The following is a 14,925-nucleotide window of genomic DNA, read 5'->3' as shown; positions in this document are numbered from 1 at the left end:
AACACACCTCTACCGCAACAACACTATTGTTGGAATTAAGTTACCAGATAATTAGTTGCAGCTCTGAGAAAGAAATTATTATGCACCATCTTTGATTTTGCAACGGCTGCGTTCATTGAAGCAATTTAATCACACAGTTGCAAAACATTGTACAGCATGTCAAGATCCAAAGCTGCAGCCGGACATGAGTAAGAACACACACTAACCTTGAAGAGGAACTGTCCTTCAGGGCAGCCACGTGTTGAATAATCAAACGTCACAGTGGACTATCAGGTCAGTTACAATGGAGAGCTCCATTGAGATTTTGACGAATTAACCAGGTGTCTCCTGTCTACATGTGTCCCGATTTAAAAGACAACATCGGTATTGTACATGACATTTTAAGATGGTCCGGCCTTCCTTTAGTTACAGGCAGCAATAGTTTCAATTCATCTCCAAGACACAGGCAGACTTTTGAGATACAATCACAGCGACGATCAAGTTAGCATTATTTGTTTTTTATCAAATTAAACTTGAATTAATTCTAAATTAAACTGCAACCATATAGAAATGAATGAACGGTCGGAAAAATACATCCAAAAAATCCACACGGGTTGCAGAAGTTGGTAGGAACGTAGAATACGTGAGGCTAAAACATGCAAAACCACCGTTGGCTCAAAAGGCTATTTTTATCTGGATGAAACCATGATCTAAGATGAGAAAGCTAAACTTAGCACTAGTTGTGTCATTTGCTGTGGCTGTTAACAAGTGGAAATGTTGACTATATGTTGTTCATTTTCTCAACTGGATCTTTTAACCATTTTTAAACCAAACTTTGACCAATTTAAAGCCGTCGTTTCAGTGACTGAAGAACATCAGACGTTAAAGCTGTTCAATTAATATTCCAGCAAACCTTAAAGCTCGATACTAAAACTTACTGTTGGCTGACATTTACTGTAACAAACACTTAACCCGTTTATATATAATTATTGAGAAATTACAACAATGGCAAAGAAAAGTGTTTTATTTTTTCATTTTATTTTACAAAGTTTCCACAGCTTCAGCATCACACTCAGATGTTCCTGTGAAACAAAGAAAAAAAAAAAAAAAGGTGTTAGCTGTCAAATCCAACTTGATCTAAACTCTTTGGATTGGATTTGCCTTGGAAATGAAGATAGACAAATTAACTATGAATTCATGATTATTTAACTATAAAATTCTATGTTTCAAAGATGTAAAATAAATAAAGAGCAGTTGCATGTTTATCTCTCAGCAGCAGCACTGATATAATCCAAGCACCCTTCTATTTTTATCGTACTTGGATTTTTTGGCTGTTATGGCTTACTGGGAACACTTGAATAGAAGTGTAAATTATTAAAAAAGGCCTATATATTTCCATATTATTTCCAAAGGGCTGTTACAGCAGTTACTGTGCGCAACTGATCCCTGTGTTATGAACAACCCCTTTCAAGACTGAAGAGGAAAAGTTTACATCTTTCAAACTCATTCTTATGCTTATATATAATAATATTTTCACATCTATACAAAATGTTCTCTGGTAATTCTGCCGTAATCATGAAAATTGAGAAGAGTGTCTTACTTTGCAACAACGGTGTCATTCTTTGCCAGCCTCAGGATGGAGTCGTCAGACTCACCCTGTAGGAGGAAAGGAAATAATGTTCATGCAAAAGCTTTCGGCCTGTAGACGATAACGTCACGGCAGAGGCAGGTTTCCAGTAGAGACTATAAGGGTCAGGCCCACAGCTGAGGAGGTAAGATCTTTTTGATTTCGTGAAGTAGAATATAAAATCTGGCCAAACACATTCAAAACCTTCTTCTGCGGTCCAATTTTTACAAACTGCACATCTACAAAAAATTTAAATGTGCACTAGAAACGAATCATAGCTAATTACTAAAAACTCCAATTCATGTCCAATATGCACACTTGTCACTCTGATCTTTGATAAAAATAAAATTAAAATACACAACTGGCTGTGACATGTTGGATCTACTGATTCAGTTTTACCGACAGGGCAGATTGATAAAGGATTAAAATGAGGACTTCACTGTAACGTCGACACGTCACTGGGAGTCTCCAGATAAGAATAGTCCTCTGCTAGACTTACCATTCTGCGGATGGCACCACAGATAGCGTAGGTCTTGAACTGACCATTGAAGCGACCGGTCACCTTGTCAACCTGCAGAGGACAGAGCACACTGGATAAGGTCGTCGTCATAGAAGCGTCAAACAAACAACGGTTGCACATGGGGAACTCGGAAAATGTAAGCTGTTTTTCTAAATATTCAAGTAAAAGACATTAAAAACATCTTTATCCACCGACACTGACTTGGTTTCGTGTCAATTTAGCATCTTAAACAATAACCAAAACCTACTGAAAAGGGTACCATACTAATGTTTTAGCAGGTTGTAGTTACTAGCTGCCATCATATTCCACATTTTTGATCATTTAAGAGTTTAGATTTGAGAATGTATCTTTTGTACTGTTTCAGACATGTACTGTTTTCAATTCATCCCTCAGCAACATTAAAACCAATTAAAAGCCTCCAGAAACATCACCACTGTGAACATGCATTCTTTGTAATAACATCTAAGTAAAGTATGTGTATTAATTTGTTTAATAACAACAAACACTAAGTGCTACGACCCTCAGACAATCATCTGCAACTTCTCTCACATAACCCATTGACTGTGTTTACCGTGACAACCAGAATGATAACACTGATTTTTCTGTTACGCGTTTATAGTTGTTGACAAAACTATTCCAGTCGCACTACTGTTTCCATGCTACGGAGCCCGTTTGGGGTCTGACACCATCACTATTCAAACTCACGCAGCCAACTCCATGCAAATTTTGTTTTACAACTGTACGCAAAGTAAATTCAGACGGAAAAGCATGTGTCGCCAAGTTAGTGGACTGTAACACAAAAATGGTCACAAACTAATACAATTCACAGATAAGGTGCAACATATCTTCAATAGTGTGACTAAGACGGAAAATACTATGAATCCAACTTTTTGGTCATTAGAGTTAAAGCAACCAGAATGCCACCTGTGTCCACACTGATTTTTAAGTGATCATCAAGTCAACATTGTCTTTTCAACAAGAGTATAAACATGTAATCGTTTGTGGTTTTGGGATTTGAAGTTTCGTTTTGGGATCACACTCTTTCAGCTTGGAGACTCACAGTTCAGTTAAGATGTTAATTAGCTAAGCGTAGGTTAAGTATTGCACATTTTATATATTTATTATAACTATTTGAAAAACTTGAACAATTAAAAGACACAGCTGGCAACAGAGTTTAAAAATTAACTGTTCCAAGTTTAATTTCAAATTTAAGAAAACTTGTATTCAGGCCAATGTGGTACGTGACCATTTTACAGTTCATTTAATTTGTTTTTCCCCCTTCATCTGCTTGTATTAATATGAAAACACCTCCACGTGATGTTTGGCGTATTCAACTGAATGAAAAAGACAAGGTTTCATATGAGTTTTTGTACTCAGCAAACTAAGATATCAATAGAGACAATGTGATCTTGATACAGAGTCTCCGGCATATTATTAACATTATCAAGAATAATAGATATTGACCATCCACACAGCATGTACATTTCTGCTCACATGTGACAAATTCACTTTACCTCAGCAATGTTGATCTGGATGGAGGCATGGTCCTTGGCTCCAATGATTCTGTTGCTAGCAGAGCTGCAATACACACACACACACACACACCTGTCATTTTATACTTCTTGTATGTTTCACCGTCGCATGAGGTAACCACAGGCCATCATCCAGATACCCCAGACTCACCCCCGTACACGCCACTCACCATTTACGTGGGACGTAAAGGTCCACAAATTCACCGGCGTCGTTCTGCATGTTTTAAAGGTTGTACAGGCGGTCGCCTACAAATCTGAAATTAAGAAATTAGATCAAAAACAGTCCCCAGAAAAGCGTTTTTTTTCTTAAGCTAACTTCCGTACCTCTAACACTCTAGCGGGCACGTTAAAAAGTGGTTCTGTTCAAACAGTCTATCCCAAAAACTACATAAAATATCACTGTAAAGAATAAAAAAAGACTTCCTCAATGTGATTCTACATAGGAAGCCGCTGGCTAACAGGAGAGCTAGCCAGCTAGCACACCAGTTAGCATCACGGCCGCATGTGACTGCCGACACACTCGACAGACGTCTGATATTTACGCACAACTTCCGCGATAAACACCATCCAAATATCATCTGCAGCTACACAGTCACATCATCTTTGACATTTATCACGGAAAATACGGCTGTGTAGAGATAAAGGACGGATTTAAAGTATATTCAAGACGAGAGCTCGACAGAAACCCACCGTATACGACAAATGGCCGACAGGAAAGGGAAAGCTTCTGACCCGGAAGTAGAAATATCTCTGTTTGTCGCCACCTGCTGGAATTTGTTACAACAACAACAATGATCCGCGCCAAATGGCCAAAAGCGTGGAGGCTCCCTGTCCACAAACCCTGTTTTTCATGGCCATAGAGTGTGTATGCATGCTAGTGATACAAAAAGTCCAAACATTATGATTATACTTGAATTTAATTAATTTTATTAAGGGTACAGGAAACTCAAGCATATAATGCAAAACAGTTTTCAGATTTGTATTGAACACAAATATTCTGAACGTTGCTGTTATTGCAGATTACCTGATAACAAATGTGTGACATACAAATGCTGCATATTACATCTTACAAACAATGCATGTAGGGGTTTTCTTATCTCCACAAAATCGGATTGCACCCTGAAAACATGCCATTCGGAAATCTGTGACACTGCCAAAAATTCAGCAATTTATGAAATTTCATCACATATAGTTAATTCATGTCACTGACATGCATACAACTTCAGCTATGATAGTTTCTACAATGAAATTATATTTAGCCTGCCATAAAGGATAGTTAAATATATATATATATATATATATATATATACACACACACATACATATATATATATACTGTATTCAATCGTAACCCATAAATATATAAATCAATTAGATATATACACCCACCCAATATAATTAGTTGGTACGTTACGATAAGACTGATGCAATAAAACAAAAATTATTAACAAAAATAATAATTCCAAAGGCACCATATGGAGAAACTAGTCCTAAAATATTATAACTCTCTTCTTTACTTCTTCTGCAACTGCAAATACAACTACTGCAACTACAACTGCCCCTACATCAAGGACTATGACTTGATGACTTGTCTGGTGGTCATTTTTGTAGATTCTTGACACATGTACATCCAACAGCCAGTCTGTAGGGACAGCAGCACCAGACATGGCCAGTACCGCTGCGCATCATCTTCTGGACTTTAATCTCGATGAAAATAGGCTTGGCGATCATGTCCTCCTCAGTGCATTGCTTGCACTCAGCCTTCACGATGGAGTGGGGCTCCCTGCCGTCTTCACGATCAGTTCTGGAAAAACACGGGAAAAAATGTCCATGAACACATGGAGGCATACATGGAAGCAGAGAGACAGATAAGGGTGGAGGTGACAAATTAGGGGACACTTAGGACTGGTTGATGCAGGGTTTAGAAAGCTGTGGATTTCAGCTTTAATACATTTTCTTGTTCGGTCGCAACTAAGAGAAATATTCAAATCCAAGATGTCATCAGTTGCATCAACTGATTTGTTCTGTATCATTTTATCCAAATTTCTCTGTAATTCTCACTATATTTTTCAGTATGTTAGAGGCAAGGCTCTAGGGGTGGCAGTGTCCACCACTTCAGTCCAGAGTGAAAATATTTCTACAAATATTTGATGGATTACTGTGTATTCAGTACAGACATTCATGGTCCCAACAGGGTGAATTATAATAAGTTTGGCGATCCCCTGACTTAACATCTAGCTCACATTGTTCAACATGTTGCCATTAGCTTTTAGCTCAAAGCACCACTGTGCCGAAGTACAGATCTGCTAGCCTGATTAGGTAGCTGTGTTCAACCATTTCTTTACATAACTGACAAGTAACTCAATAACCTGTATATTACATTAGAATTGTCTACAACCCCAACTGTACTGTTAGTAAATAAAAACTTTGTCAAAGTAACTCTACTTGTATTTAAGATTTGTTCCTCTCCTCTTTCTCTGGCCAACAGAAACAAAACTCACATCAGGCTCCAGGGTGCTATCGAAGAGTTTTGGAGGTCCGGCACGAGCTTGAAGTTGTGGTGGTGATATTTGGTAGCAGGTCGACAGCCACCTTTACAGATAGGACTGCTGCACACCGTCCCTATCAGTCCCAAAAGCTGCAAACACAACCATATAGATATATATTAGGGTCATAAAATCTATCATTATTACACTGCATGTATTTGCAGGTATTAACATTAAAGCACAGAAATGAATAACCTTAAAAGCCCATTAACTTCATTTGATTTTGACTTATCACTCAGCGGAATAAACCTCACAAACCTCTTAAACTGGTAAAAGTCCTTTCCCCAGATCATTAACAGTAAACTCACCAACAAAGCAGGGAAGTTCATGCTGAGGCTGAACTGCAGGAGCAAATGTCTTGAAAGCAGAGTGAAACAGGAATTTCCTTTATTTTCTTGTATAGACTGCTAATAGTCTGACAGGGTGGTATCCTGTTTCACAGAGCTGTCGGTGTCTACCTCTTTCTCAGTGCACCTTTGTTATTTTTATACTCATAGTGGTGACGAAAGAACACATTTGCATGGAGGGGAAAACAACGGAGGCGGGCATCATGGGCCATAGCCAAAAATATATTGTCATCTCATTTAGATATTCATTGAGATTCCTTGACTGTTTGTTTGTGTTGTGTCTGTTTCATTCCTCTGTTTTGGTTGCATTTAGTTTGAGCATCTACAGGTCATTTAAAAGTTATAATTTTTGCATAGTAAATATCAGGACTTAAAAGTCATTAAAGTATGAATTTTTGAGGTCTTATATTTACCTTTAATACTTTTTCTAAATGATCTGTCAGAATCAACAGAATTTCATGTTCTGTTAATCCATTTCCCTGTTGGTAAAATGAAATTTCTGGAGCTGATATTTTTATTAAATAATTACATTTATATCAGAATCAGAATCAGAAATAGAAACTGTTTATTGCCAAGTAACATACATTACAAGGAATTTGCTGTGGTCTGAAGGTGCTATTGTTTCGATAACAAATATGTAGAATATAAAAGGTAAAATGAGAATAAAATAAAAATAAGATAAGACGAATAACAGGGGGGACAGGGGTGATGTGTTTGTGTCCGGGGGGGGGGGGGGGCAACGTAAGTTTGTCAGGTTATATAAGTTTTTATTCATTTTGTAGACAACCAGACAGAACGATTGAACAAAATTCAAATTGATCCCAATCATGTCATCCTATTGTTTTCCTGATTTCCAGACCAGATTCCGTGCAGCACACACACACACACACACACAGCCACAGGGAAAACCAACAGGGATTCCTCCTGTAGGCGTGTCGGGGGATCCCACAGCACCATCATGATACTGGGCCACAGCTTCCTCTGAAATTGACATGGGGAAGCCTAAACACGCCCACGCAGAAGCTTTCACTTGGCTTTCCAAGGTGTGAAGTGACCAGTTGGCCGCCAACGCTGTCACATGTTCAGTTAGCTTGCTCCCTTGCTTTCAGTGAAACTAGTTAATAAGTATAAAATAAATAAATAAAATTAAACAAAGCATGCAGTGGCAGAGTTTGGACAGTAAGCAAGTACAGAAGTTGGAGCCTCATAGTTTTGAGTTCACAAGAGGAAGTGTGTCTCCAGATTTGAGCAAACAGGTGGGCCATAAAAAATGCTTCAATAAAAAACGCCCCAGCAACTAACTGTACTACAGTGAACAACACAATATAATGCACAAACGGTTCCTATTTACACACCAAGCAGACATGTAGCAACAATAGCATTCAAGTTGTGTTTTTGGTGAAGTCCAATATTCACTCTCCTTTTAATTCTGGTTTGGTCTCCACCAACTCCTGAGAAAAACACCAGGCTTTTTAAGCTGTAGATGTTCCACCTTTTTCACTGACTTGATAACTTAGTCTGCTGCTTGGTGCTGGAAAGGAAGCTTTCAGTGGATTTATCAGAATTTGTCTGCTTGTTTGGGGTTGATGAGAGCACTGAGACTGAACCATTCAGTAAATGTACCGCAAAACCAAAACAATGCTAAAGGCTGAGGCTAAAACGTGGCTAGGTCCAGTCAGAGCAGCAAGCTAGCAGTTGTGTTTTAGTCTAGATTTACTCCATTAAATTAACATGGTCAAGTTATCGCATTCATTTAGTTTGTTCTTTTCCCATCAACACCCTCTTTTTCATACAGTTATTGGAAATGTATGGATATGCTGCAGGTTTTGGCTGTTAAACACAACTGTATTACATGTATGCCTGTGTATTTCTATTGTGTGCATATTGTATTAATTCAACCCGGTTTTGAATCGTGTCAACCGTATACACCAGCATTAGCAGGTCCAGTTGCATACTAATGTGCACACAGTTAGCGCACAGCCCATATGAGCTCAGGTTTTCTTTGGGTTTTCAGTCTTACCGACTCCTGAGTGCCTTCTCAGTAGATCAACAGTAGCCATGTAACTTTTCAAGACACAGAGCCTTAAGGACTGTGTGCAAGAGGCTATTGTTCACAAGTGTCCTCCAACCCCATTGCCAGACAAGAACGTTGATATTGGACTATTCTGCAAAACCCCAGATTGTGTTCAATCAAGCATATCCACATTTTCAACAAACATCAACACAGGTTTAGTGACAAATCAGCAACACGGTTTTCAAAAGGCAACTGACTGAGGGGAGTGAAAGCCTGATCATCAGAACAAACAAGTCTTGGGTTGACATGTACGTGTGTTTGGAGTCAGTTTAGTGAGTCAGTCTGTGAGTCCTTTCTTCAGCTGTCACTCACTTCCCACCTGGCATTACTCAAACAACAAGCCCTGGCATTTAGCTCAGTGGGTGCTTTGTTGGCAAGACATTGACATATGGTACATACAGGTTTTACTAGAAATTAAAAAAATGACAAAGAGATTAAATGGAACCATGTGTGGGTAGCCGCCATGAGTTTGTAGCTACTCAGGTGATGTGGTAATTTTTGTGTTGTAATCCTTTTTGTAAAACTTTAAAATTAGTATATTATACTTGGGAATTCCTGGGGAAGACCTTGGATGCTTTGTCGCTGTTGCATAATTAAAATCAAACAGGTCGGTGGTACGAGAGGGCGGGAGAGTAGGAAAGTAGAGCAAAAGACGGGTCACACACACACACACCATGGAAAGTATATTCCACCCTGCTGTTGTTGTGTTTTTGTGTTGTTGCGTTCTTTATTCACACACAGCACACATGGAAAGCAGTTCCAAAACACTTTATTATGTTTGGTCACTCAGAAATGTTGTTTGGTCTTTGACTCACAGGGATATATCTGAATCTGCAGGACGTCACTGACAAAAATAAAATGATTTAAATAAAAATAAATAAATGTTCCCATCAGCCTCTCAATGCAACCTACTCACCAATACATGACTCAGCCAGCTGAGTTTGCATACATGAGTAATTTTGACACTGCACTGGCTACCTGCATCTTTTACTTCTTCCTCTGGCTTTCTTTCAGAAGATCTAGAGGGCATGGACAAACAATGCAACAATGCGGTACTTTTAACTCGACTACAATTATTTGACAGCTTTAGTTACTAGTTAATTTTCAGATGAAGATTTTACACACAACACTTATCTGCTTATAACATATGAGTTATTACAGATTAAACAACCCAACAATATATGAAGTAGATCAAATTAGCTCAGTCTTGATCAACTACAACATTAAAGTACCACTTACATATAAATACATCAACACAGCAAATAATAAAGATAAAATGATATAAAATAGACAGGGACCATTTTTATTTTTGGTACTTTACATGCATTTTGTTGCAAATATTTTACTCAGGGGTTAAATTGGTATTTGTGAGGGGGGGGGGGGGACCCTTGTGCAGTGAGGTTGGGGGGGTTGGTATATGGTCTATTTCTTCTGTAGAAACTAGTTCCAATAAAAACTGCGGATGTGGACTGTCCAGAGTAACAATGGCACCGCCTCTGGGAAGATATGACATTTGTTTAGACATTTTTAATGTTGTGCCACCAACTAAATTCCATTTACACACATCAGTCCAGTTCTCAGATCTTTACACTGGCTTCCTGTGCAAAGATCTATTTTTCAATTCAATTCAGTTTTATTTATATAGCGCCAAATCACAAAAGTCATCTCATGACACTTTACAAATAGAGCAGGTCTAGACCGACTCTTTATAATGTTATTACAGAGACCAACAGGTCCCAACATGAGAAGCACTTTGGAGACAGTGGCAAGGAAAACTTCCTTTTAAGAGGCAGAAACATCCAGCAGAACCAGACTCGAGAGACATAGAGGGAGGGAGAAAGAGACAGAGAGAAAGATAGACGTAGAGACACAGACAGACAGACAGACAGGTAGACAGACAGACAGACAGGCAGACAGACAGAGATGTATGGCAGCACTAGCAGTAGAAACAGCAGCCGTACTTATAATAATAATGGAAATATGACTGATAGTAGTTGTTACATCTGTAATAATAGCTGAGATTAATAATAGCAGCTTTAATAGCAACAGAACTACGACTAAACATAATAACTGCAGTGATGAGAGTCAGGCAGCAGCAGCAGCAGCAGCCGGGCGTACCAGGACCACGATCCACAGGAACCTGCGAGATGACAAAGCACAAAGAAAAAAAAAGATGAAGAGGGAGAGGAGGAAAGCTCAGTGCATCATGGGAAGTCCCCCAGCAGTCTAGGCCTATAGCAGCATAACTAGGGGGCTGGTCCAGGCAGGCCTGAGCCAGCCTGAACTACAAGCGTTGTACAGTTTCCCCCCGGGGGATCAATAAAGTATTTCTGATTCTGATTCTGATTCTGAAAAAGCAAAGTTTTAAGCCTACTCTTAAAAGCAGAGAGTGTGTCTGCCTCCCGGACCCAAACTGGGAGCCGGTTCCACAGGAGAGGAGCTCGATAGCTGAAGGCTCTGGCTCCTGTTCTGCTTTTGGAGACTCTAGGAACCACAAGCAGCCCTGCAGATCGATCTCAGTTTGTATGATCTGACTTTACAATACTATTGCTGATTTATAAAGCACTGAATGGTTTAGGGCCAAATACATTCCTGATCTGCTGCTCTCAGTTGGTCTGGGACAGGTCTCCCAGTCACTTCACAAACCCATGAGAACTTGCAGTCTGCTCCACTTCTCAGTTCTTTTAAATCAGGGATTAAGACGTATCTGTTTGCCTTTTATGAAGTTAAATTTGGGACTTCTTATTCATATTCTGCACATTGATTTCACTCCTTTAAATCCTATTTACACATTGCCTTGAGTTTCTTTTCTTAATCCCTTTTATGTGGTATATAAAGCACTTTGAATTGCTAAATACAAATAAACTTGCCTTAATTTGCCTTGTTAATTTTAGTTTCAAGGAGACTTTACTGTTTGCTTTAAATGCTTTGTAAATTTATGAGTAACTATACTTTCATTCTCTCATTCATTAATCTCTGCCAGATTGTAAAATCTATGATGAAACCTGCCTCACATGGGCTTGAGCAACGGCAACCGAAAGAGTTTCAGTGGGCCTGGCAATAAAAATATGTTGGGTGGAAACACGGCAATATAGAATATCAGCTACTGGCATGTCAAAATGCGACTATTGATTAACCATTGTAAAAGTTGTTGAAGTTACTGTCAGTTTACAGATTCTTTTCCGGCCTTATCCTCCTGAGATTTTAGTTTCACAACACTATGAAACACAATGACAATGCTAATATAGAGTGACCATATTTTCAAACCTCAAAATCGGGACCACTAAGTGTAGTGCACGTTCATGCACGTGCATGTGTATGTGCTTATGCACGCACCATAGGCGTTTTTATCAGGATGGAGGACAATTATTTCAGTGCTGAGCACACCTACCAAGTGTAACTTCCAACACCATGGACGGCATGAACGCAGCATTCTGGTTGCTGGGGACTTTATGAAGGAAGGAGTAGGCTAAGCCTCCAGGAGCTCTTTAGAAAAAACAAACCGCCATACCTTATCAAGCTTGCCTATGACTCATAGCCAAGCAACAGCCTTGATAATGACACATCGATTGACACACATACAGACAAATCAGTGGTGAATTCAGACATGTGGTCATTTATATTGGGTTAGGAAGGATAACAAATGGGACAGAATGTGACAAACGTCTATGTAAGCACTGAAAACATGTATAATATTATAATTGTTTTAATTGTGGTGAAAACTGGGACAATTTGGTAGGTCCCTCTCTAAGCTAGAACATAACATTGTGCCGTAAATCGAGCCTTAATTTTCTCGGGAGATCGTAAAGGCGGCAGGCAGAGCTGCACAGTGAAAGCGAGGCTTGCAGGGAACCAGTCTAAACGCAGATGGTGTCCTTATTCTACAGCCATTACATTGTACAATCAACATTTACTTCAAAATGTTAAGTTAAAGCAAAAGCTGTGTCTCTTGCCACTTTAAACAAGAGTATACACGGCTGCACAGTGTCTTGGCATCAGGCTCAGTTTGTTCTCAGCTGTGTGTAATCACACTTTCATGCCGCTGTTTAGCTTTCTGCATCAATTGAAAGGATGCTTGAATAATGGTGATGTAATTTCCTGAAGTCTCCTCCTCCTATCTCACCCCATGTGTGACAATTCAGTCCCTATAGTATGTAGGATGACGGGATGTTAATAACCACTGCGTCATTCTTATTAGACCATGAAAAGTGTGCAACATCTACTTGATGGATGAGCACAGAATGATGTACAAACATTCATGGTTCCCACATGATGCATCCTTTTCCTTAAACGCCACGACGAGGTTGATATTCGTGGTTTTAAGTAACACGTTTTGGGGCGTGTTTGGGGCCCTGTAGCTCACCTGTAGAGCGGGCATCCCATGTTCAAAGGCTGAGTCCTTACCGCACCCGGGCCCTTTGCTGCATGTCATCCCCTCCCTTCCTGTCTGTCACTATCAATTTAATGTTTAATAAACATTGCTTCAGACATTCATGTCCCTCTCAGGATGAATTGTGACAACTTTGGTGATCCCCCGTAATTGGGTTAAAATGCCAATGTATCCAGTAAACACCTGCAGTCCCATCAGCCTCAGCGATACCTTGTGTTCAGTGCTAATTAGCAATTATTAGAATGCTAACATTTAACGGCGAACATGGAAATCAATTTAGCTGCTAAATATCGGCCTGTTAGCATTGTCATTGTGAACATGTTAGAATAGTGACGTTAGCATTTAGCTCAGAACAATGCGGCTCTAAAAATATATAAACCGCTAGCTGTAGACTCTTAGTCTCGTTGTTATATGTGATGCACACACTGCAGCAGTATGTTGGATAAAACTGAATTACTGCACCAAACTGTTTACTTAGTGGAACTTATGTAATAAGATTTCAGCTATTTGAACTACGACGATTGTTTCCAGCTGACTAGAGGTTATCACAAATGATCACAAGTTTTATTGCAGTTGTGTAGTTAATAGATAGCAAAATCCCAAAATGTGTACAGAATAAATTGTAATGTTTGTCTTTTGGTTTCCATCAATGAGAGAAGAGTTTCTGTGATTGACTCACTCACAACTGAGATTCTTCCTACTGTATCAGACACGTGTTAGCTGCCTTACGTTGCAACTCACATGTGAAACTACTATTAGTCATTAGTCTAAACTGAGATGCCCCCCCCCCACCTTTGCTATACCTCTCTTATTCGGTCCTTTCTATGCATTCAACACAGCATATCCACCACATACAGAGCATGACTCAAGATTTGAGGTATTGTAGGTGTTGCAGTTGCTACTACCAGTCCGTGCAGAGCCAGTTCTCTGACTAAACCTCGTGCTGGCGTCGGCTCAGGTAGCAGGGATAGGTAATAGTCTGATGAGGTAAGTTTGTTTCTAAATGTAGCCTGCCTTACCTTCACTTCCCTGGTTCAAGCTGCTACATGCTTTGCATCTGCTGACTCACAAACAAAAAGCTGTTGTGGTTGAGCTAACGTTTCGCTGGGTGTGTAGCAAATGATGTGTGGGCTTTTATTGCTATTTTTGTGAAGACCAATGTCAGTTTTTAACCATTGTAGTGAGGACATTTTGGCCATTGCTCACTACTGAGACACTGTCTGGGTGTCTCCCAGTGTCCCAGCACGTCCAGCCGATATCCCCACTGCCCTCCCTACAAGACTTCCTACAGCGTTTCCTCTCAAAGCTGTGATCATATTTTGTTATTAGCTCGATCAAAATATTCTAAAATGTAATTTTCCTTTTTGAACCACTTTTTCTAAACTTATTCAAAAATGGACAAGGAGGACAGTTCATGAGAAAGGACAGCAGTGCTCAGGAAAATCTGAACTAAACTTTAGACTCGGTATTGGCCTCAAAACACGTGTCTGTGGGGGTGTGAGGACAGTTAACGGTCAAATAATTGCGTCTATGCTAATGAAGACGACAAAATGAAAAGGCGTCAAGTTGTAACAATTTTAATTTTCTGTCATAAACATGATCAAGCACAAGAAAAGCCTTTCACAACACAAGGAGAGACAGAGAAAGAGCATCATTTTACAGAGATGATAGATGGCATCTGTTTTCACCTTCACGTCGCAGAAGGGAGAACAAAAACAAACAAAAAAAAGCAAGAATAAAAACTTGGTTCAACTTGTTTTTTTTATAGTGATAAAAGCTACAAAAAACTAACAATGTTCAAATCCTCTTGAGAACATACAGAATTATAATACAGAAACACTACAATACTTTTATCTCCCCCTCCCAACCCCCCCCCCCCCCCCCCCCCCCCCCCCCCCCCCCCCCCCATC

At 39.5% G+C, this 14,925-nt stretch overlaps 1 protein-coding gene across 2 annotated transcripts; it reads right to left on the bottom strand.

Annotated features, from left to right (window-relative positions):
* Nucleotides 1–997: 997 nt before the first annotated feature.
* Nucleotides 998–4,386, bottom strand: rps21 (ribosomal protein S21). 2 transcript variants are annotated; one of them, XM_070910511.1, is made up of 6 exons: nucleotides 4,349–4,386; nucleotides 3,829–3,912; nucleotides 3,641–3,704; nucleotides 2,106–2,177; nucleotides 1,580–1,635; nucleotides 998–1,061 (listed from the first exon to the last, which is right to left on the bottom strand). In XM_070910511.1, the coding sequence occupies exons 2-6, from the start codon at nucleotides 3,876–3,878 to the stop codon at nucleotides 1,052–1,054; spliced, it is 252 nt and encodes an 83-aa protein (XP_070766612.1). In that variant the 5' UTR covers nucleotides 3,879–3,912; nucleotides 4,349–4,386; the 3' UTR covers nucleotides 998–1,051. The 2 variants fall into 2 exon arrangements, with proteins under 2 accessions (XP_070766612.1, XP_070766613.1); XM_070910512.1 differs by lacking the exon at nucleotides 998–1,061 and having other exon boundaries at nucleotides 1,576–1,635.
* Between the last annotated feature and the right edge of the window lie 10,539 nt (nucleotides 4,387–14,925).

This window comes from Enoplosus armatus, chromosome 8, assembly GCF_043641665.1.
Source record: "Enoplosus armatus isolate fEnoArm2 chromosome 8, fEnoArm2.hap1, whole genome shotgun sequence".
In the NCBI taxonomy this organism is placed as follows: domain Eukaryota; kingdom Metazoa; phylum Chordata; class Actinopteri; order Centrarchiformes; family Enoplosidae; genus Enoplosus; species Enoplosus armatus.
The sequence above is the reverse complement of the archived record's forward strand: the minus strand, read 5'-3'. Positions and strand labels throughout refer to the sequence as shown.